General features: G+C 38.1%; 5 protein-coding genes across 15 annotated transcripts; 3 read left to right on the top strand and 2 right to left on the bottom strand.

The window, feature by feature from the left end:
• Positions 1-186: 186 nt before the first annotated feature.
• LOC147288627 (uncharacterized) lies at positions 187-3154 on the bottom strand. Its single transcript, XM_086239026.1, has 9 exons — positions 2871-3154; positions 2690-2770; positions 2212-2592; positions 1933-2068; positions 1615-1777; positions 1214-1342; positions 847-1041; positions 615-737; positions 187-519 (listed from the first exon to the last, which is right to left on the bottom strand). Exons 1-9 carry the CDS (start codon positions 3004-3006, stop codon positions 427-429), a joined length of 1437 nt encoding a protein of 478 aa, XP_086095152.1. The 5' UTR covers positions 3007-3154; the 3' UTR covers positions 187-426.
• Positions 3155-3485: 331 nt separating this feature from the next.
• Positions 3486-7148, top strand: LOC147288628 (methyltransferase). 11 transcript variants are annotated; one of them, XR_015121751.1, is made up of 11 exons: positions 3488-3831; positions 3929-4026; positions 4140-4241; positions 4349-4453; positions 4661-4765; positions 4959-5097; positions 5259-5386; positions 5463-5519; positions 5938-6107; positions 6320-6419; positions 6558-7148. XR_015121751.1 is itself a non-coding variant. In XM_086240177.1 (9 exons), the coding sequence occupies exons 1-9, from the start codon at positions 3681-3683 to the stop codon at positions 6046-6048; spliced, it is 936 nt and encodes a 311-aa protein (XP_086096303.1). In that variant the 5' UTR covers positions 3488-3680; the 3' UTR covers positions 6049-6478. The 11 variants fall into 11 exon arrangements, 4 of the variants coding, with proteins under 4 accessions (XP_086096305.1, XP_086096303.1, XP_086096301.1 ...); XR_015121752.1 differs by having other exon boundaries at positions 6923-7148; XR_015121749.1 differs by having other exon boundaries at positions 3489-3831; positions 5938-6200; positions 6923-7148.
• Positions 7149-7291: 143 nt separating this feature from the next.
• On the top strand, positions 7292-11505 carry CLE25 (CLAVATA3/ESR-RELATED 25). The gene is made up of 2 exons (XM_086240180.1): positions 7292-10095; positions 11136-11505. The coding sequence occupies exons 1-2, from the start codon at positions 9845-9847 to the stop codon at positions 11173-11175; spliced, it is 291 nt and encodes a 96-aa protein (XP_086096306.1). The 5' UTR covers positions 7292-9844; the 3' UTR covers positions 11176-11505.
• A 2472-nt stretch (positions 11506-13977) lies between these two features.
• LOC147288630 (Leucine-rich repeat protein kinase family protein) lies at positions 13978-16314 on the bottom strand. The gene has a single exon (XM_086242178.1). The coding sequence runs from the start codon at positions 16130-16132 to the stop codon at positions 14315-14317; it is 1818 nt and encodes a 605-aa protein (XP_086098304.1). The 5' UTR covers positions 16133-16314; the 3' UTR covers positions 13978-14314.
• A 2206-nt stretch (positions 16315-18520) lies between these two features.
• LOC147288631 (uncharacterized) lies at positions 18521-21971 on the top strand. Its single transcript, XM_086241469.1, has 4 exons — positions 18521-18806; positions 18976-19152; positions 19849-21369; positions 21787-21971. Exons 1-4 carry the CDS (start codon positions 18789-18791, stop codon positions 21817-21819), a joined length of 1749 nt encoding a protein of 582 aa, XP_086097595.1. The 5' UTR covers positions 18521-18788; the 3' UTR covers positions 21820-21971.
• The last annotated feature ends 128 nt before the right edge of the window (positions 21972-22099 follow it).

Genomic DNA, 22099 nt, shown 5'->3' on the forward strand with positions numbered 1-22099 from the left:
CAGTATGGAAATTGACTGAGTGAGAAATGTGATATCTAACAAGTTCTGTTTAATTATTGACATTTGACAGCAAGAAGATGCCATCATGAACCTTGTCACAGACAATCAGTAACATAATGGCAGAAAAGCTGATCAATCAGCGGTCTCAACCTTCATAGAGAAAGCACAAGCATCATGCAAACGGGATTATACGCAAATAAAATTTTTCTTCTTTTTATTTTTCTCTTCCGGCCGAAACTGTACATTTAAGAAGATATATACAAAATAATCCAAGATGCTCAAAAGTCACAATTGGAGACTTCAGAAGATAAATTTTAACCTACAAGAAACCCATGGTATGGCATAAGTTAACTTGTTTATTGGTTCTTCATTGATTTGAAAACCTTCAGTATTTAAGCACTTGTTGGGATTGCAAAGGCTTTTGACTCAAATCCCCAGATGTTGATGATGACTGTAGTCAACTTCATTCAACCGTATGCAGCATAACAGATGCTCCGGCAAGTCTTCTGCCTTGTTCCCCTATTCGAAAATTGCAATACATAGCACAAATCAGTTATGGGTCTTAAGTAGGAGGTAAAAAGGCCATGCCCACAATCATAAAATATATTGCTTACCTGAATTGTCAGACCAAAATCCAATATGCTTATCTTCATTCTGTCGTGAAATGCGTCAATACCTTTTCTAGAGATGTAGCTGAATCTGTGCAAATCCAAATCAATCTCAAAGTAGTTTTCTCCCTGTAAAGAGTATGATTGGGGAAAAAAAGTACCTAAGTAAGAATTTGTGATGTAAAATCTGATTAACTACTTATACGTACTAAAAGACATGTTTTGAACCAAGATTTACCAGGTAAAATTCATGTTGAGGACGTGAAAGAACAGGTTTTTCATTGTAAGCATTCATTAGCTTCTTCTCAGCTGTGCTTAAATGAAGATCCTCTGTATTTGCCACTCGGCCCAAGATTTTCAATCTTTCCCTGAAGGGTGCAATTGAATCAACAGGGAATCCTCTAACTCTCTCCACTTCATCATTTATAAATTTCTGTCAAGGAAAGAAACACGGTTACAACATAATTAATACTACATCAACACAACGATATAGTCATGAGTCTACCAGGTGATGCAGTATGTTTTCACGACAACAAACATCAAGAACAATATTTTTTATACATAATTGAAAATCAGGAATCAGACAGGTATTTCATGCATCTTACACTGATACTTTCTCGAAAATAAGGTGGAAGCTCTGTTGAATAATTTTCAGAAAGCTTATAGTACATAACCAAATTCATTCCTTCTCCATCACATTCACCTTGAAAGAAGGTGGCAGGATACAATGGTATCTGCAGTATAGAAAAATGCACACAGAATATGAGAAATTATTTAGAAACCTTTAGCATAAGAGAAATTATTTCCTAGAGAACAACAGATTTTGAATGTACATGAACATTATGATCATACATTTCAAATGCTGGCAGTGATTATAGTTGGACAATATCATAAGAAACAACAAAAATCATAACAGTTTTGCAGCATCTTTCAACTTCCAGCAAGAAAAGTGAAATGAAAAAAGAGGTACAAAGTTCAGGAAAATTAAATTCATAGGGATAGACACCTGAGCATTTACAACAAGAATAGAAGGGATATCTCCAGCAATATTCACAACAGGAAGTTCCACAAAACGAGCAATATGATCAATCTTCCTTGTAGATAAGAAAATATCGGCAGCAAAAGGATGATACGCAGCGCAATTAGATGCTAATTCTTTCTTTTTATCCCTGTAAAAAAGAGTTGATGCACCAATGAATCAGACAGATTAAAGAGAACACAAACCAGAGAACAAAGAAAAATAGGTTCACTCCATCCATATTACTGCTTACAAGAAGCTAAATTGCTCAGCACAAGAAAAAAAACCATCATCCTATGCTCTCACCTAAGATAATTTTTTCCCCTGACTTTGAAAGTGCTTGGCTCAAGAGGTGACCAACAATCTGGCATTCTCTTCTCTATGGGGCAGCATGGAATTGTAGAACCTGCTATGGGTCTTTTCACAAGCGCCTTGGGCGAAACTAAGACAAAGAGAGAAGACAAAGATCAGATGCCAGTCCACTTTATAAACCTGTATCATAAATTTCATACTACTAAGAACAAAAGGGTAAGTCTAAAGTGCATTGAAGCTCCCGAAGCAGCAGAAATCACAGGCAATACTCACACAATGTGGGATCAGCTGCTGCAGCATGCCCTTCCCTCCATTTAAAGGAAAGTCTTGAAGGTAATTTCCTCCTCAAACTTGGTGGGCTTGGGCTCAAAGCTCTTCTTTTGTCACCTGAGGGACTAGTGGAATTAAGGCAAGGCAAGCAAGCATTTTGAAGAACTTTACAATGATCCAACCCTTGCATTTTGTCTCCTCCATCACTTTCATCCAAACCTTCCTCTGCGAAAACAGAGCTGGATGTGGGCGTATTCTTTATAACTTCAGTGTTGGAATGCAATGGCTCCCTTGGCTTCTGCGGTTGCCGAGAAAAGCCAAAGCCTTTTGGCGACGAAACACTCAACGTGGATGCACTTTCCGAGCCATTTAGAGACACAACATCTGCAAATCAAAGGAAACCCATTTCCAACTCCATCATTCCATTCAAAATGTTTACAAAAAGTCAATAAATTGTAAGTAAATAAAGAAAACTGCATACCATCGTGAACACTGTAAAACTCGTCCTCTCTCTCAGACTCGATCATCGAAGTACAATCGAACCAAGCCCCATCCATACTTCCTGTTCATCAGTCGAGTCGGTCAATTAAATGAAATGGAAATTAAAATTAAAATTTAAAAACAAAATCACCAAACAAAAAGTAACAAAATTGATTAAGAACCTTGGAGTGTAGGGTTAGAGCGACACCGATCCGAAGACGAAACGCGCCTCCGAATGATTCTTCTTTGTCGGCGGCCATTCTTCTTCTTGGACAAACGCAAAACGCAGCCCTTTGGCCTCGAAGCACAAGCTCCCATTGCCGAATCAGCTACTTTTCTAGCTCACACGATCGCACTCGATTCGGCCCTTCTCACACACTCTCTTATTCTTATTCACTCTGTAAATTTCTCTCCGTTTTTTTATTGCTACAATATTTTTCAGTCTGTGATTGCTTAGTTAATTAATTAGTTACTATTAGATTCGGTGTCTATCGACTCTATCGGCTTCGGAACTGGGCAAAGTCCGCTCTTTTGAAAAGTCAATAACGAGTTAACGACGCAGTAATTCACGACAGTCGCAACCGGATGTGAGAGAGAGTTTAGACGCGCTCTTTCCACGCCATGTATCCATGGTCCAGGTTCTGCCACGTGGCTTTGGACTATAATGCTATCCTCCGTGGTACTATGGACAGTAACGTTGTGTTGTTCGTCTAATGCATCCGCGACTTTCTGTTCATTGCTCATGAGTCATGTGTCTCAGTTTTCAAGATCTTTAGTGGATGAGTTTGCACGTGTTTCTTTCTGCAACTCGCACCCTCTACAACGAAGGCGCTACTTGGGCCTTAAAATGGACTCACAATCTTAGCCAAGATTGGGCCTTTCAATTTTTACGCCCATTCTCAGCCCGATCTTTTTGTTTTTGATATTTTTCTCAGTATCTGCTGACAAACGAATTCACTCTGTAGCTGAAGGTGAAGCTCAGGCAAGTGGCAATGGCGGTTTCATCATCTCCAATTCTCTCTCCATTCAGAGTGAATGTAATTGCGGACTTTGGCTCATCATCTACCAGTCTTTCTCGCATCAATTTCTGCTCCAGACCAAGCAACAATCGACGACCGTCACCTGTCATCGTGCTCTCTTCCAGTAACCTTATCACTCATATAAATAAATCATTTTATTCGATTCAAATTTCGCTCCTTTCCTAGAAAATCTAACTTCTGCTTCGTTTTAATGGTTGCAGAATCGGTGAATGAACAGTGGGGCGAGGCCAAGAAAGTTTTGCTGGAGCAGTACGGTTTCGACCCCGACCAGGCCTTATCTGAGCCCTCTCCAAAGAAGGTCTCTCTCTCTCTCTCTCTCTCTCTCTCTCTCTCTCTCTCTCTCTCTCTCTCTCTTGTTTGTCCATTGACTACTTTTGGTTATATTTTTGTATTTGGAAATTGGGATGGCAGAGCAAGAGCAAGAGGAAGAAGGAGCTACAAGAGACAGGAAAGGGCAAGCAAATCTCACAAAATGAGCCTAAACCCCCTCGAGCTACCCATAAGTTGCTTCAGGTCTACTGGTTAATTAGCTAAAGGGTGGAAATTGAGAAGCCAGTAATACCAATTATATTAAGAATTCATGAATGTAAAATTGCAGCCAATGTTTTTGGCCACTGCAGGTGCTTGGAGGAAAGGCTCGAAGAATGAAGTTGCTCTCTCCAAAGGGCATGGATGTACGCCCAATGATGGAGGTCGTGAAAGGTGCAGCCTTTGATATCCTGCAGGTAATTCTTCTGTACGTATCTGTAGAGGGTCTAGAGGCCATCCGCCATCCACATTCTTCTGCAAGCAATTGAAGATTGTCATATTATAATACGGAGATTCTAATGTTTGGTATTTTCTTTTAATTTTTAATCGGATTTGGAAAATTTACTTGTGAATACTCAAAAGTGTATGTGCTTGTAAATTAATATTTGTTCTGTAAATCTTAGGCTGCTGGTGGCTGTCCTGCATCTTTAAGGCCTGGCCGATGGTTGGACTTGTACAGTGGTACGGGATCTGTTGGAATTGAAGCCATTAGCCGAGGATGTTCTGAGGTACTATTGAAAAACTATATCATATCTATTGTTGCTACAAACTGTTATATTTTTAGTCCAACAAAATTTTGAATACATTGCATTTTCTTTTTTGTTTTTGTTATATTCCCTTGCATGTTATATCTTTGTGCCTTTGAATTGAGGAACTTACATCTTTAGGAAATTCCTGCTTTTTACAATTACAAATTTCCAGGTACATTTTGTTGAGATGGATCCATGGGTTGTTTCAGAGGTTTTACGTCCAAACTTGGAATGGACTGGGTTTCTCGATGCTTCAGTTATACATACTGTTCGTGTTGAAAAATTCATAGAACGTGCAGAGAAACTTGCAGGTATGTGCTGGTTTTCGGTCTATCTCTCTCGCTCTCTCTCAAGATTCAGTTTAGTGGCTTTTCACCAATTATTGTGATTTTAGATTCAGAAATTTCATATTACATCAAACATATGTAACTACATTTGGTTTCCTTTTGCATCCACTCATTACAAAATAAAGTTCAATTGCCTGTAGGTAAAGAACTATTTGACTACATTAGTGTTACCCCTCCGTATACAGAAGTGGACTATGCAGTATTGATGCATCAAATATCAAATTCGGCCTTAGTTGGAGAAGATACCTTTATAGTAAGTCGTGGTTATCTAGTTTCAGCTATGTGCTTATATTTTGCTAGTTCTTAATCTTCTGAATTTCATGGTCTAGGTAGTTGAGTACCCACTAAGGACTGACATGCTGGATTCATGTGGATGCCTTGTGAAGGTAATGCAAACTATCAGAGTATCAGCATATTGTCTATGGATGAAGCATAATGAAATACAGATAATAGATAACTATCCCGACCACATAACTATAAAATGTTCGGGATGGGTTTAAATTTGAAGGTGCAAGCCAGGTAGAAGTACATTAAGAACTTATGAGAACATCATTATGCCAAAGTGGCTTCATGCATGTCCATTGTTAATCTTCTTCAATTATGCTTCAATGCAGCCAAAAAAGAAAGACCTTCAACTATAATTTTTCTTTGCTTTTTCCCTGTGATGGAATTGAACTACATGCTATTTGTCCAATTAATAGAGTTGTTGGTTTTATTGTGCCAGATAATCTCATTGTGTGTGTATGTTTGAGTATCTTGGTAGCTGTGTGGTTTTGGGTTTTAATTGCTTATATGCAACTGCAGATAACCGATCGACGGTTTGGCAGGACACACTTGGCTATTTATGGACCCAAGTGGGCCCAGAAGAAGAAGAAGTCAGAAAAGTCACTTCGGAGAGTAGCAGTAGAAGTTTGATAGAAGTCTTCAAATGGGATGGGGAAATTGAAATCTGAAATTATGATGATTTTGCTAAGGTTGCAATTGCACATCCTCTAATGCTATGTTGAGGCAATTAAATATTTACCCCCAGTAACTTTGAGTCTTGCTGCATCAGCTCTAATGGATTTGTACGGTATTCTGTTTTGTGGGCAGTGTATACTTTTGTGTTGTCACATGGTCCAGTCGTGGGCGGTGTATATTCAATATCAGTGTACATCTCCCTGATTCTTGTATTTATATATTGCAGGTCAAAGACTTATCTGGTATATTAGAGTTTCCTGGCTGATCAACAATTGTTAGAAGCTGAGTCGAACTTTTTTATGTTAAAGCTGAGTTTTGTCAAAAATGTAAGGAATCTGAAACTAATTTTGTGAATATATACTCTTTGGTTGGAAAACTAATTCTTTAGTTAAGAGTTAGTTGGTGGACTATCTAAGTATTTATCATCTCGCAATAATTGAGTTGCTAAAATTATTACTTGTTAGGTCTTCTTCTTCTTCTTTTTGTGGAATCGCTGCTGATTTGATGCTGCAACATTATTTGATTCATGTTGCTGTGTGGTGTTACTTCATTCAAGGTCGGCAATGGAAGTCATAGAAGGGCCCATAGCATTTAGCATCAAATTGATTGACCCCACTAACTGAACATTTATGCTTGGTGAAGCAAATACTTTTGACCTAGAATCTGTTGGTTTCTGTAGCACAGAATCAACACTGGGCCCTTGAAAGCATAATATATGTTCACCTAATAGAGGTGATAGTATCCAAAAGTACAAATTTCATAAAGAGAGGTGAATTTTGATCAAATGGAGGATGGTGGGACTCCTTAATCAATACTTTGAGTTTTGTAGGTGGAGTGTGCTTTTCTGTTTCTCAAAGTGCAAAGAGCTTGCATATGGAGTGGGAAGGACTAGTAGGAATCTTCCATGCATTATATGAAGACTTTGGTAGAGTATGCTCATTTTGGACAGAAATCTTCTTTGAACTTGGTTCAAGCCTTCATTGTGGGAAGAGGGATTGATGTTTGGATTCACTGTGAATTTTTAATCTTATTTGTATTTACTTTTGATTTGCACACTCACACAGACATATAGTGCATGAAATAGAAGTGTTAGCATTTTCTCAAATATATTTATAATTGGGTAGAAGAATCTGGGGAAACTAAAGCATTGTCTAATATTCAAAGACTGGTTCTTTTTTCCCCTTTTACTCCCTGGCAGGATAATTTTAATTCTTTTTGGTTTGGGATTGGGGGTTATATGTTTCAAGTTCTAGGTATTGCTACTTATTCTCCTATCTTTGTCATTGAAATGGCAGTTATGATTGAGTGGCATCTCACATGATCTGTGAGATGTCCAACTTATTTTAAAATGATTTTGATGTATTATGAATTGCATTTTTTCTTCATATCAGGAACTATCTGCATATCTTTTAGTCACGATCTTTCCATAGCTAATGTTTGCCTTGTTTTACCTCTTCCCTCCCTCTTTCAACCTTTGAGAAACCAATTGGGATTATTGGAAGTTGGGACCCCTAAGGTAAATTGCTATTGATGGACACCAGTCAATTGATAGACTCCAGTCTCCACATGTACCTATTTTTTAAGAAAGAGTTGGGACCTTTAGTGGACCTTATATCTTCTATAATTGAAAGAGTTGCCCGACATGTATCATTGAACCATGGTTCTTTCAAGGGAGTCATGCATTAAAGATTAAGGATTTGTTGATGTAATTAATTGTCCCTAGCCTTGAAAGTAACAAGGAGAATTCCTTTAAATCGAAGTAGTTAAAGCTGATTTTAAAGTACCATTAAGCAGGAAACAATTCTGGTAGCATTTCTTTATGTCTCTATCACCAAATATAATTTCATTTGGGCACACTCTAATACATATCAGTTTTGTAAATAGTCACTATGGACTGGATATTTTTTTCAATCATATGAGACACATAACAGTTTGCAGGTTTGTACTAGAACACTACTAGTTCTTTTCGGGTTTTGATGTTTCTGATTCCAGAATTATTTTGTACACTTGGTGTTATGTTGTAGGACCTGTGGCATGGTCCCCCACTTGGATTGCAATGGCATCTTCTTTAACTGTCACTATCAGGGTGTATTCTTATAATGCTAGGGGTGCTATTGATATTTATGAGTCTGGTTTAATGGGAAACGCCCTATGATACTCTTCTTGTGTTATGATAAGAGGGTAGATTTTAATAGATAACATATTTTATCTATAGAAGACGTAAAGCAACTCATCTTCTGGCCAAGGCAGTTGCTAAATAATGTACTTATCTTTTTTGCTTCCTGTTCCAGTTTGTATATTTTTCCTCTATTTTACTGAATTTAGTGGATTTTTCTGTACTCACATCACCTTATTAAACTCTTATTTTTCTATAAGATCATATTTTCCTGTAGAGTGGATAGCGCATGCTTTTGTGATAAATGGTCTATCCCATATTTCATGTGACTGATGCCTAGCAGTGATGCAACTGATAGCGGACAGAAAAGCCTCTAGTCCAGTAATGAATTGATTGCATCAAAATAATTGCTTATTTGATGGTTTAATTGCTAGTTCTCTTAAAGCATTGCCTTCTTTTCTTTTCATTTCTTTGACCCCTTTATTGGGGCTTTTAAATCCTGTTTGGAAATTTCACATAATTTGAGGGCATATTGGAAATTTCGCTTAGACAACTTAAGACAAGTATATTATGAAGTCGAACGTATGCTGATCTGAAACTTAGTGCCAATCCAATGAACTATTGTTAAATTTGAATGAAAAGTTGCATCAGACCCTTCTTTTTATTTTCAATTATTACTTTATTACAGATCAAGTTAATAACAAGATCTTTGTTTTTTATCTGATTATATCTAGATCCTTACTAAGCAAGAAAACTCTTTAACTCTGCCAAAGTTTTAGCCAGACACCTTTTTGTTTTTTAACTTATTATTATTTGGTTGATGTTGTTTGGTTGGGTGAGGTCACTTACAATGTGTGAGAGTGAGAGAGATGAATTTGGGTAAGAAGTAAGTGGTTATCTTGTAGTCTGAAACCAAGTATCCATCATAGGTGGGGAGGGGATAAGCAACCAGAAATGAAGAATATATAGGTGGTTCCTCAGTCCTCGTTGTTATCCTCATTGTTATATAGGCTAGCTCCAGGCTCTATGTCTTTTACAAACTTGGAGTACGTAAGGGTTAGGAGGGTAGTGAGGTCCCCTATTAGCTGCATGAAAATGCACAAACCACAGCAGAGAAAGAGGGCTCAAATGGACCCATTCAACACACAAAAGCATTAGAATAACCAACTTTTCTGTTTATTAGTCTCGTTTATATTCTCTCTCTCTCTCTCTTTTTCACTCACTCACTCACTCAGATACACATTTCAAACAGTATTAGAATAACCAACTTTTCTGTTTATTAGTCTCGTTTATATTCTCTCTCTCTCTCTCTCTCTCTCTCTCTCTCTCTCTCTCTTTCACTCACTCACTCAGATACACATTTCAAACAGTATCTCCCTGTATGAGCCTTTAAATAGAACCAACAAACTCTACCCGCCAAGTTAAAGATCACCTAATCATTTGTTCTACTTGTATTCTCTCCTTTTTGTTCTCTCTTCTGCTTGCTTGTCTGAGAGTTCATCTTTGTCCTCTCCCACAAGCATTGGTCTTTTGGTGACTCGCTCTGTATGATCCCCTCTTAAAATGGCCAGCCATAATGCTCGGGTGGAAAGCCAGTAGGTAAAAACAGAGCCAGAGGGGGTTACAGAGACATATATGGAGATTGGCAGCAAGGTTTTAAGGGCTCTTTTTGGAGCTCTTCTACTTCTGGGTGTCTTCTGGTTTTTCCTTGCTGGAATTCTTGTAAACCGCAGTTCCGAAAAGCCGACTGTTACAGTTTCATCCACCGAAATCTTCAAGCATTGGAAATTGATTGGAAGAGAGAAGCATGCTGTTCTTTGGGACTCTACCTTCATTTACGTGAGCAAAAGAAGAGTACCAAATGGACCTGATCCCATTCACAACAGGTACATTTCTTTTCCTTCATCAATTTGTAGATTGTAGTATTAGTAGTGGTATATATGATCTCTAGCATAATTGGTGCATGCTTAAAGCTGCTGAATTATGACTGGACAAGCCTCCTGAGACACAGAGACACAGGCCCAAAAGAAAACCAATTTAAAAGAAGCCAGATCACAGTAGCTAGAAAGAGAATACATTGTTGAATTTGTTTCCATAATTATAATTCCATGTCATTTGTTTGCTCTCTGGTTTTCAGAGACATGATGGTAAACTTTTTACATACAAGTGGCTCTGCCATCTTCCTGGAATATTGGTTTTCTATCTTCTTTGGTTAAAAAGAAATGCATCCTTGTTTCTTTCTCTGTATGTTAGTATTTTTCATTTTTGATTGGGTAGTGGGTACATAACAAGAAGATGAAGAATCAAACTTGGCCCAGTTGCTTCCTAACCCATTGTCCAGGTGGGATATATTTTATAATACCAGCTTGAGTTAAAGAAACTTTCTCCTAACCCATTGTCCAGGTGGTTAAATATATTTTATATATTTTGTCTGCCTCTTTATTAAAAGCTTCTTTATATATCAAACTTTCTCTTATTTTTATAAGGAACACCTAAAGACCTTGGAGAAAGAACTTGTCACAACACACAACTTTTGTTACAGGAGGGAACATGTAGAGCTAGCTCCTCCTTTTTCTTCTAATAGTTTTGTTAATTTATTGAAAGCTTATAAACTCTTTTGCCTCATTAGAAGTCGAATTATAATCCCAATTAATTTTTGTCTTTAACATGATTGAAGATCCACCAACCCACTGAACTAGGCTCCTCGCCATGTACAGTATTAAAACTCTCCAAATTTTCAGGTCAAAACTCTGATAAGATGACTTCCAAATAATAAATTAAGCCACAATGTAAGCACAAATATAAAATGTGCCATGGACATAAAAGTTATTAAGTAGTTCATTTCATCCTTTAGGAAAAGAAAAATAAAGAGTACCAAAATTCATTGCCTCTCATCTTTTTGGTGCCTTCTAATATGTGTATTCAGGAGAGCAGCGAAGACTAGACAACCACCTATTCGAGCCTAACTGTGAACAGGATTTTGAAGCATCAAAAGTTGACGAGGAGGCATGCATGTACAATAAACTATTATATCTACGATATTTCTGCAATTCGTGCAGTAATTTATCATTTTCGCCGCCCTTAGGAATTAGGATTTGTGGAGTGATTAATTATTGAAAATTTTGGAGAATGTAGGTTAAAATTAAGCTCACTAGTTTGATGTCCTAGTCCTGAGCATTTTGTAATGTGATTGGTGACTACTGAATGAATTGAAACCTCACTGTAAAGCTTTTACGTGGGCATGGAAAGAACCCAAGCTTCTCTCAAACAAAATATACACCTTCAAGATTAGAACCTTGAGATGAGAAAGAAACTTTCGGATGTATGTATTTCGATGGTATTTCACTTGCTTGTCCCTTCTTACATGTTTTGGATTTTGCTTTGCCTTGAAAAAACCAGACCAAGTAGATACTACCATTAGAAAATTGGAACAACACCCAAGAAAGGTTCTACTTTAGTCCGAGCAAACGATACACACCATACATGGAATGGGCAGGGCTTGTAACTTGTATAATTCATCTCTCCCCTCTCTCTCTCTGTCTTTCTAATTGTTAGGCTTTCTTCAAGTGGCTTTTGTTGTTTGTGTTCCCCATATAAAGCAATTCCCTTCCAATAAAGGTGTTCTATTATCAAACAATCCTTGAATGGTGCTTTGTTGCTGATAATGTTGCCATTTAATTTATTTTTAATTTTATTATTCTTTCAAAAGCCAGGAGATTCTTTTAACAAAACGCACCAACTTAAAGAAAAGAAAATATTTGATTGTTTTTTTTTATGTAAACAAAAAAAGGAAAAAGAAAAAGCAGAAAGGCATTGAATTCAAAGTAGGTACATATAATGAATATCCAAAGTGAAAACGAAGGAGCTAACCCTGCTCATTGCTTTTTCTTTTGCTTCCTTTTCTGGTTTGATTTTGATTGATTCGAGAGGGAAAGAATCAAAGAAAGACTCGGTCCAAAGTAACAACTGAGATTCAAAATTACAGTCCTTTTTGTTGCATGGGAGACAGATTCCCCTCCCGTGCAGTTCCTTTGATTGATAGAATCAAGGAAGTAAGATTTTTACCCTTCAAACTATTCCACCCAAATTACTTTGTGAATTTGTGCCACACTACATGGTTTACAAAGCTCATTCGATCAAATTCAAGTTCAAATCTCCCTCTCCTAAATAAATAAAAAATGGTTTTCATATCAATAATTAAATCTGAATTTTATGTCAATTAATCAGAAGGCCATGCCCTTTCAGCCTTTATGCTGTGGCCTCTATCAAAACACCATCACTTCAAGCTTTCAATTATAGCGACCAAAGCTACAAGAAAGCCAAACCCTAGCTTTTTATTATTGGCTTATTAAAGATGATGAATTTATACAAGCTATGGATAAATTAACCCATCATGCCACGACTCTAGAAATATCCCATACAAAACAACCAACCAATCCTTATTTGTAAATATTAATGACCCATTTCTAAACATAATGGCCCATCTCATTTCATGCTATCAGTAATGAAAATTTAGGAGTGCCATGCTGAATCTGCTGATGGGGTGTAGAATGTGTAGTGGCACAAACCTCTCTTGAGCTCGTCATGCTGAATCCCACTTACATTCTAGTGATTAAGGGCTACACAACTAGTCAACCACAGGGAATTAACTGTATTCAGTGGCTCAAACTATTTCTTACAAGGTATGGATTTGATGTGTGGCTGAAATAGATGCGTCTGGAGACTCGACAAGGATCAAAAGTTTTTCTGGTTTGTGAGTGGGCTTTACTGGAACTCCCTACGCTCTTCAGGAGGGAGCAAACTAGCCACTAAAACTAATAACTAACAAGGTACCTCCACATCATGAACTAATTCTTGCTACTCAGTTCATTGTCATATCAATGAGTTGTTTGTGTGCACTATTTTTCAGTGATTTTAAGTACACCGTTCATTGTTGAGGTCAAATAGTAAACTTCAATACAATCAAGTTTGATATTAACAACTTAACAGATGCTGTAACTTCTTTTCTCTTCCCCAGATTCAGTCATCCCCAGATTCAGTCAAATAAAAATTTACAGAGAATAAGGAAATGCACAAATTGATATACCTGGGAAATGGTTCTATGAATTCTTAATAGTAGACTCTTAAGTGGAAGTATAAAGGAAGAAATCAGTCTAACATGTTACAAAGCACATCCAAAAAGAATAATTTTCCTTGAGAAATTTGTTTGAAAAGAGTAAATGAAATCACCTATCTGCAAAACCCCAAGTTGCTCTCCTAACCGTTGATATATAAGATAAGTGGTATATTAGCAGCCCGGAAATGGCAAAAAAATAAGGTCAAATGCCACTATACCTAATAAGAAGGTCTAACATTAAGTAGAAAAGCTCAGTCTGGCCTATTGAATAGGTCAGGCTCAGTTCTATCAGATATTCAGTTCAGCCCTATAAGCTATCCATTAGTTCTTTTAGCCAAGACATCAATTGATCATAAACCATGATTCTTGAAGAATCAATGGAACCAGCTCACTAGAAAACAAAACAAACAATATGTAAATGTTTCCCTAATGTGTAGAGGAGGTTGTAAGAACACAGTAGAACTGCAGAACTAGCATGACACACAAAAAATACACAGATCTTTTTGAAGTCTGTAGAATGAGAATTTGAAAGTCATGGCACTTTGTGTATCCCGAATCTTGACAATTCTGGAACATGACGTTTTGAAAAAATTTCAGCTTGTAAAGTAGAAAAGTAGCACTTTCAAACAGATAGACTGAGAAAGGTCCTAAATGAATCAAGGATTCTTCTGGTTGCATATAATGTTGTATTAGATGTTCCATTTGTCATCTTTCATTCCAAACCTTAATGGCCAGAAACAAGGAAGCATATTACAAATATCACTGAACCTCAGTTGAGTATTGTTTCATATAATAAAGGGCAAACAAATAATTTCTTCAGATGCAGGACCCTAGTGTTTCGGTAGTTTATTGTATTATACAGCTAAACTAATAAATAGAGAAAACCAGCTGAATAGAGATCACACCATTTACATATGAACCTTTGAGAACTTACCTCAAGATAAAATTCTGTAGCCATTGCTCATCCCTCTCCCCTCTTTGATTCAAACCTAAACTGGATCACTATCTAGCTTGCGAAATATCAGTGGAAACTCATCATCTTGTTCAGAGAAATTGTGGTCTTTGCTCATACTCTTCAATGACTGGTAAACCTGGTACATAGACCACCTGTCCCTAGGCCGAGAAACCACACAATTACTAGCAACTTTCAGGAACTGCAAAATTTCCTCGTCATGCCCTTGTCCACATAGAGCCTTATCAATAACATCCTTGGTTCGACCAGTACTAGATAGATGATTTACCCAATCCACTACATTACCCTTGAAACCTTCCTCAACAGTGCTGACTTCAAGAGGCTTTTGCCCAGTCACCAGCTCCAGAAGCACTACTCCAAATCCATAAACATCCCCTTTCAGTGAAGCAACCATAGTACTTGAATACTCTGGAGCTACATAACCAAGCTCTCCCAAGTCTCCATTAACATAACTGCTCTCATTAGAATCAGAAGTCATAAGCATTGCCAATCCAAAATCCATTATCCTAGCATCAAAATCCTCATCGATGAGGATCACATTGGAGGATATGTTCTGGTGCATAATTGGAGGCTGGCAACCATGGTGAAGCCAAGCAAGTCCCCTTGCAGCACCCAAACCAATCATAAATCTAGTTGGCCAATCCAATCCAGTACCACTTCCATGCAACAAAGAAAACAAAGTCCCATTTGACAAGTGCTTATAAACCAGAAGCTTTTCCTCCTCCACAACACAAAACCCCAAAAGGGGCGCCAAATTTGGATGCCTAAGCTGTCCTAACCGGTTCACCTCCAACCGAAATTGCTTCTCATCAAGTTTACAAGCACTAAGCCGCTTAATTGCCAGCGCCGACCCATCAGGAAGTAGAGCCTTGTAAGTAGTCCCCGTTCTACTCGAAATGATCACATTTTCGGGACTGAAATTGTTGGTAGCCGCCATCAAATCAGCCAACTTGACCTTCACAAGCGGTTTCTGAAACAATGAAACTTGAGTAAGCTTATGAGCCCTCAACTTCTCAGCCCAACTGTCTTCTCTTCCAAGACCATAACCCCTCTTCCTCCTCTTACTCAACCTCAAATGGTACCACCACCAGAGCCCCAAAGCCAACAGCAACGAAGCCACGGCACCAAATACCCCAGCAGCAATTATAATAGCAAGATTCTTCTTACTCAACCCACCACACTTCGATCCAAGAGGCCCTCCACAGAGCCCTTTATTCCCAGAAAAATCAGCCTTATCAAAATGGTTTAAAAATGAAGGTATAGTACCAGTCAATTGATTATTGGACACTGAAAACTTCTTGAGCCTACTAAAACTAGAAAACTCATTAGGGATAGTACCCGAAAGCTTATTATCCGAAAGGATCAGATTGTTCAGGTACGTACAGTGTTGCAGATCAGGTGGTATTGAACCCGAGAAATCATTGTTGGACAAGTCCAAGGTTACTAAAAATGGCAACCAAGTACATATAGCAGGTGGGATCATACCAGAAAGTTCGTTACCTCCTAGATCCAGATTCTGTAGGCTGTAACAGTACTCTATGTCCTTGGGAACCGCACCAGACAGCTTCATGTCTCTGAGTTCAAGGTTGAATATGCGGTTCTCGCGATCGTTCCAGCACGACACACCCACAAACTTGCATATGAACCCCACGGACGAGTTTGCGAAATTCCATGAGGCCAACTTCCCCAGAGGATCTTTGAGTGATTTCTTCAGGCTCTGAAGGCACCTCACATCGTCTTCAACCACAGCCCCATATGAAGAACAAGTGATACAGCTCAAGACCAATATGGCAACCCATGTCCAAACAATTATGCTGGAGGTTGAGCCTAACATAGTGAAACAATATGATATCCAAGCAATTCACTATGAGAGAAATTATGGGTTTTGCTTGTTGGGGTCTAAAAGGCTCTAATGAATTGTCAAATTTTTTGCGCGTTTTGTGTTTGGGGAAGGTGACCAGGAGAAGAGGGCCATTGACTTCTCTGTTTGGGGTAAGACATTACCACTTACCAGACAGCTGCTTGGAAATTTGGTTGAATGTGTTTTTTGCTCAGTTATGAATTCAATAGAGAGTATTCCCAAAAGTAAAGAAAAGTAAAAAAAGAATTCAATTCTGAGCGTGTGATTGGCAATCGCATTTGCGGGTTGTTTCACTAAAGTGAGATTAAACTTATGTAATGGTTGAGAAGGGTGTTTTTAATTAGGGGTTTATTTGTCCAGATGCTTTTTGAGTGGGTCCACTATAAATGAATACTATACTCTTAGACTCTTAGTGAAAATTTGAATTAAATATTAAGTGAAATTTTTGTTTAGGTTAGGAATTAAACAAATGGCAAACTGTTAGTGTGAGTTTAAAATCAAAATAGGAGTCAGAATTCTTTTATAATCATTTCAACTGTTGGTCGAATGTTCAAACTCTAGTTGTAATTGCTCAATAATCATGTAAGAGAAAAACTTACATGTTATAAGTGTATATATCTTCACTCTCACAATAAGTGATTATATAACTAACGTGTGAAAAAATATTATGAGAGTGTAAATATATATATGTTACATGAAAGTCTTTCTCATCACACAAAAAATACGTTGTTTATAATAATTTAAAGCTTAAGATCTTTTCACACTAAAGTCGTAAATAGAATTCATACATTAAAAAATAACCAATAAAATAAATTGTAATTATTATGCAGTCACAATAATATAATAGTTACTATTTAGTTTATAAGGATATATATAATGTGTATTCAAAGTTGAACGAGGAGCCAAACGAATTCGTTGCATCTACTTAATACTTTAACGAATTCGTTGCATCTATTTAATACTTTAACTAATTTTTGTCTAATTTTTGTTAACTACGTATTTAATCTTAATTCTCTCCTTATTTATTGGGTTCCTTTAATTTATAATTAATTAATTGGTATTTTATATTTTTATCTATAACGAATTGTCCTTTGTGCCCAGCCAATGAGGCTTTGAGAATATGCATCTTTGACTGCCACTTTGCTTTTGAATTGGGTTGGATTTTGTTCTTTTATTAAACTTGCAAGAATATTAGAATATAAGCTTATCCTAAATGTCAAAATGTATTTGTCTCCCGAGCCAAAGCTTTAGAGAGGTTTGGATTGGATTGGAATTAGTAGGTCAGTCACTCGACAGAGGACACGAATTGACTCCTTACCATTGAATACGACACTAGAACAGGCTGGTTTTTCCTGACCCAATACTAAGCTTGCTCAGTCTATCCCATTGGCCCATAAATCCATAATTAAGGCTTAATTCCAACACCAAAAGCCCAATAAATAACTTGGATTTTATCCAAAACACTGAGAAAGGTAAAGCCCAGTAAATAACTCAGGCAGCAACTAATACTCCGTTGTGGGATTCAAATTAGGGATTCTAGCAGTACTCATCAGAACAATCAGATGAACAAATAATGCTAGATAGTAGATACAAACACCTTCATGTAATTTTTTTTTTTTTTTTTTTTAGAGTTGAGAATTTTTATTCAAAGATGATAATCCTCATACAACATCGGCCCAAGTTAAGAGGTAACACATCCAGTCATGCATTGCAACCATGGTTAGATAAAGCATAATGAGCTAAAGAATGGGCGGTTTTGTAGGATTCTCTCCGCCTAAATTGACATATTCCATTGGCAAAGCAAATCTTCAACTATTGCGAAGTGAAGACTCACAAGGTTGATTTCAAATGTTTGGTCCCCTACTGGTTCTTGGTGAATCTAAGCTCTCTACGTACATAAAACGATCACGAGCAAATTAGCAATAGCTTTGAACATTATTATAACCTCATCAAAACTCAGCCCATTAGACCATGACCAAGGCTCAAATCCGACATGAAAAGCCCAATAAATAACACAGACCCCCCAAGCCCAATAAACGATACTCGTTTGTCTACTTTGGGATCACCGGATCACGAAAGACACGCCGCACACACACGAGACATGACGACAACGCTACGGCGTCAGTTCGAATTTTAAAAATTGAACATCCTTCTGTGACCGCGCGTTTAAAAAACAAACGCGACCTGGGTCGTATAAACTACGTGGCTTTATGTTCAACGTGGGCCCCCATCTTTTCTTTGCGCGCCTTCAGTTGTAAATGACGAAAGCATCCCCAAATCGTTGATAAATAGCGCGCAGAAACGACATCATCTCTGAAAGAGTTGAATTGCAATTCCAATGTCGTTTTGCTAAACCTTTCTCCTAGACTCCCTTCCTTGTCCTCGAGCGGACTTCGTAATGCCAGATCAGTCCACAACGGACTTGAGTCACTGAGTCACTTGACAGAAGACACAGTCCGAGTATCGTAATTCAAGGCCAAACCCAGGGGCAATTACGTAAAATTGAGAGAGGAACGGACTTTCTGGTTCATAACAGACACAGGCACACTCCACAAAGCTAACCAATAACCTCCTCTTCGCTTCTTCAGTCTTCTCCCTCCTCTAGCCTAATATCTGAAGAACTCCCACAATGGAAGACGAAGCACAGGTGAAATTCCAAAAACGACCTTTACCTAACCACCACTATCAGTGGCGGTGCCACCACAATCGCCGCCACTTTCACGCGTCTAATTTTGTAATTTTGAAGTCTTTGTTTTCACTTTCAAAAATCCAATCTTGATTTGCTTACCGATTTTTCTCTTTTGTTGACGATGCAGAAAATGGTGGCTCTGAAGAAGGCGTACGCGGACATAATTCTCAACACGGCGAAAGAGGCCGCGGCGAGAGTAATGGCGTCGGAGAGCAAAGCCCTTCGCTTTCAGCACGATCTGCGTTCCACCAAAGACGAGGCGCTTCGAATGCTCGTTCGCTTGAAGAAAATGGTCGACTCCAAGGTTTCTTTTTTATTCTTGCTTCCTCGAAAGTTTGTTCTTTTTACTGGTTTTGATGGACCCGATTCTTGGTCTTGTTTCGAAAGAGGGCTTTGTTGTTGTCTTTAGCATTTTCTTGAATTCATGAATCATGATAATTCAGTTAAATCGGCTCGCAAAGCTTCAATTTTTAAATTGGTGGTGATTCGTCTGCTGTTAAATTAAGTCTCTTTCTCAAAAGCAAGAACGTGCTTCCCAAATGCTAACTACTTGTCTACATTGTCTTGATTTCCTTTATCATACACATTTTGAGGTTATGTGATGTATCTGTTATGTCTCATATACATTTTAGATTTATAGAACTTATGGTTTTACTTTTACATGATTTATGGAATTCCTACTGGCTTTGTATGTTAATCTTCATTTTAATTATAATGACTTTGTAAGAAACTGCTCTTTGTTTTCACAAATCAATTTGAAATTAAAAGAAGAAACAGGCCGCTCTCTATGCTCTAGTGCTTTCTGCATATATCTGGTTACTTAGTCTTGCACCATACCCCTTTGTACTCACTCTTTGTTTTACTTTAAGCAGGCCACTTCAGGTGTGAGATCCCGCACTTGAGGCTATCTTTTCCTACAAGTGCCTGCTCTTATGTATATTTATTTTTAGATGTTCTGAAAAGTTTAATAAAGCATTGATCAACATTTCAATTGATACAGACAAGTGAAGCACAGATAACATCCTTGAGCCAACAAAGAAGGATTGATGAGCTTGAAGCACAGCTCCAAGAGGCAGAGGATATCATAACTGATCTAAGATCAGACTTGAAAGGAGTATGGAGTGAATTGGAGAGGGCGAAGAACAACCAAGTGCAGCCTTTGAATGAACAAATCACGAGGGAAGATGCATCATTTTCTGAAAATCCAACACTTGAACCCATCATATCCCCTCCTTCAGGCTCAGGACATGTAACGGTTCCAACTTCTGGCATGAAGAGCATCCCAGTGAAGAAAGGTATGGGCCATAAGTGCTGTAATGCACTGAAACAAATTGATCAGTTCAGTGTTTCTGATTTGGATAAATTTGATGCCCCTGACTCTGACCTTGCATCAATAATCATGAGAACCAAAGAGCCTGAGCTACTCAGAAATGGATGTACACAGAGAATTCGTGCTTTTGAAAGACACTTACTTGATGAAAAATTGCTGCCTTCTGGATATGTTTACAATCCCAATTCCAACGGGAAGAATGAGTTCATCATCAAAGCAGGTGACAAGGAGGAAGGAAAATGTAATTCACCCTCTTTTAGGAACAATAGCATGGACAAGGTTAAAAACCCATCTGTGGGAGAAACCCAAAAGCCTCTTAAATTCCGCAGACTAAGAAGAAAAAAGTCTCGCTTTGGGAAAGCCAAAGCCTCACGCAAATGTCATCCTAGATCCCAAGATGATGCATGTATCCAGCCCTCTATCAAGGCTGAGAATGTAGACATGACAAGAAGTTCCAGTGGGTTGGAAGAAGAGTTGCAGCATAATAGCTGCTATTATACGGACAAAGTTCAGATCATTCAGAAGGGAAAAAGAAAAAGGAAAATAAACAGTAAGGATGGCATTACTTCCTCATTCACAAGTACTGATCAGCCGTCCTCTGTTCTTTCCCGCTGCAGGACTTTTGCATATTTAGTTAATGGTGGTGTTAAATCTTGTGAAGATCGACCAAACACAACTGAAAATGAGGCTAAGATGAAGCCATTGCCCCGTCTGGATCCAGGGTTGACATTAATTAGAAGTGATGTGGATCCTATATCAGGTTCAACTAGTGTTACTGTGAGCATGAAGGGAATTAATAAATGTGCAGCTGTCCAGAATGCTGCAGACAAGGACATGGAGTTGATAAGTGAGCCTGCATTGATAAAGCAGAAATTGGAAAGTGATGCTGTGGAGAATTCAGAAGCTCCTAGTTCTGAATTCATCCTTGATACTGCTAATTTATCATCGATGAATTCTGAAATAAAAGATGTGACAGCATCAGAACAATCAAATGGATCTCCTAGTCATGTGGACAACAGTAGACTTCTCAAGTACACATTCCAGAGGAAGCGCAAGAATTCCTCAAGCAGCCCTGGTGAAACTCCCTGTGGTAAGAGGAGGATGGAGGAGAAAGAATGTATTGCACCACAGCCACAGATGATAGATGAATCATCCAGGGACAGTCGGCGACTGGCTCAGGTTGCTCGACAGGTTTGTTCCCAACAATTCCCTTTCTTCCACTCCCTCAAGTGTGCCTAGAAAAGTGAGATAACTTGACCTTATTTTGTATATCCATGAATTGCTTTAGCCCGCAAGGGCGACGGCCCCTTTGCACTGTGTGTTGAAAAAGTAAACTTAGGCTGGGAAGGAAATCGTGACAAATGTGTGTTACACATACTTATTAAGTCTCAAAGAGCAAAAGAAATATAAAAGATATCGTAATGTTTCCCAGGACTAAACTATAACAGGATTGCTGAAGACGGGGTTATTGCCACTAAAAAATATAAACATGCTTGTGTGACTGGTTTATTAACTTTTGGTTTTCAGAACATGCTTGAAGCATGCTTATGTATGTTAAGTTACGATTACAGGATGGTTGATCTCTCTTAATCTTTCATTTGTTGGCAGCTCATATCATTGTCTGGGAAAAGATGGTGTTAACAACGGTGACTTCTAAATCCAACAACTGGTAAGTTGGATATGATGGACCATCCCATTAACAATCACGTCCAGTGGTGGTTCCTGAGGAATGGTTTCACAGAAATTTGACAAACAGCTAGCTGCATAGAATGAGGAGAGAGAGAGAGAGAGAGAGAGAGAGAGAGAGAGAGAGAGAGAGAGAGAGAGAGAGAGAGAGAGAGATTTATAATCTGCAGTGATGTCCATCCATTTTCTGTTAGTTTTTTATTTTTCATTTGAAATTCTATTTCACAATCTGATC

The sequence above is a fragment of the Dryas octopetala genome, chromosome 4 (assembly GCF_963921425.1).
Source record: "Dryas octopetala chromosome 4, drDryOcto1.1, whole genome shotgun sequence".
Lineage (NCBI taxonomy): Eukaryota > Viridiplantae > Streptophyta > Magnoliopsida > Rosales > Rosaceae > Dryas > Dryas octopetala.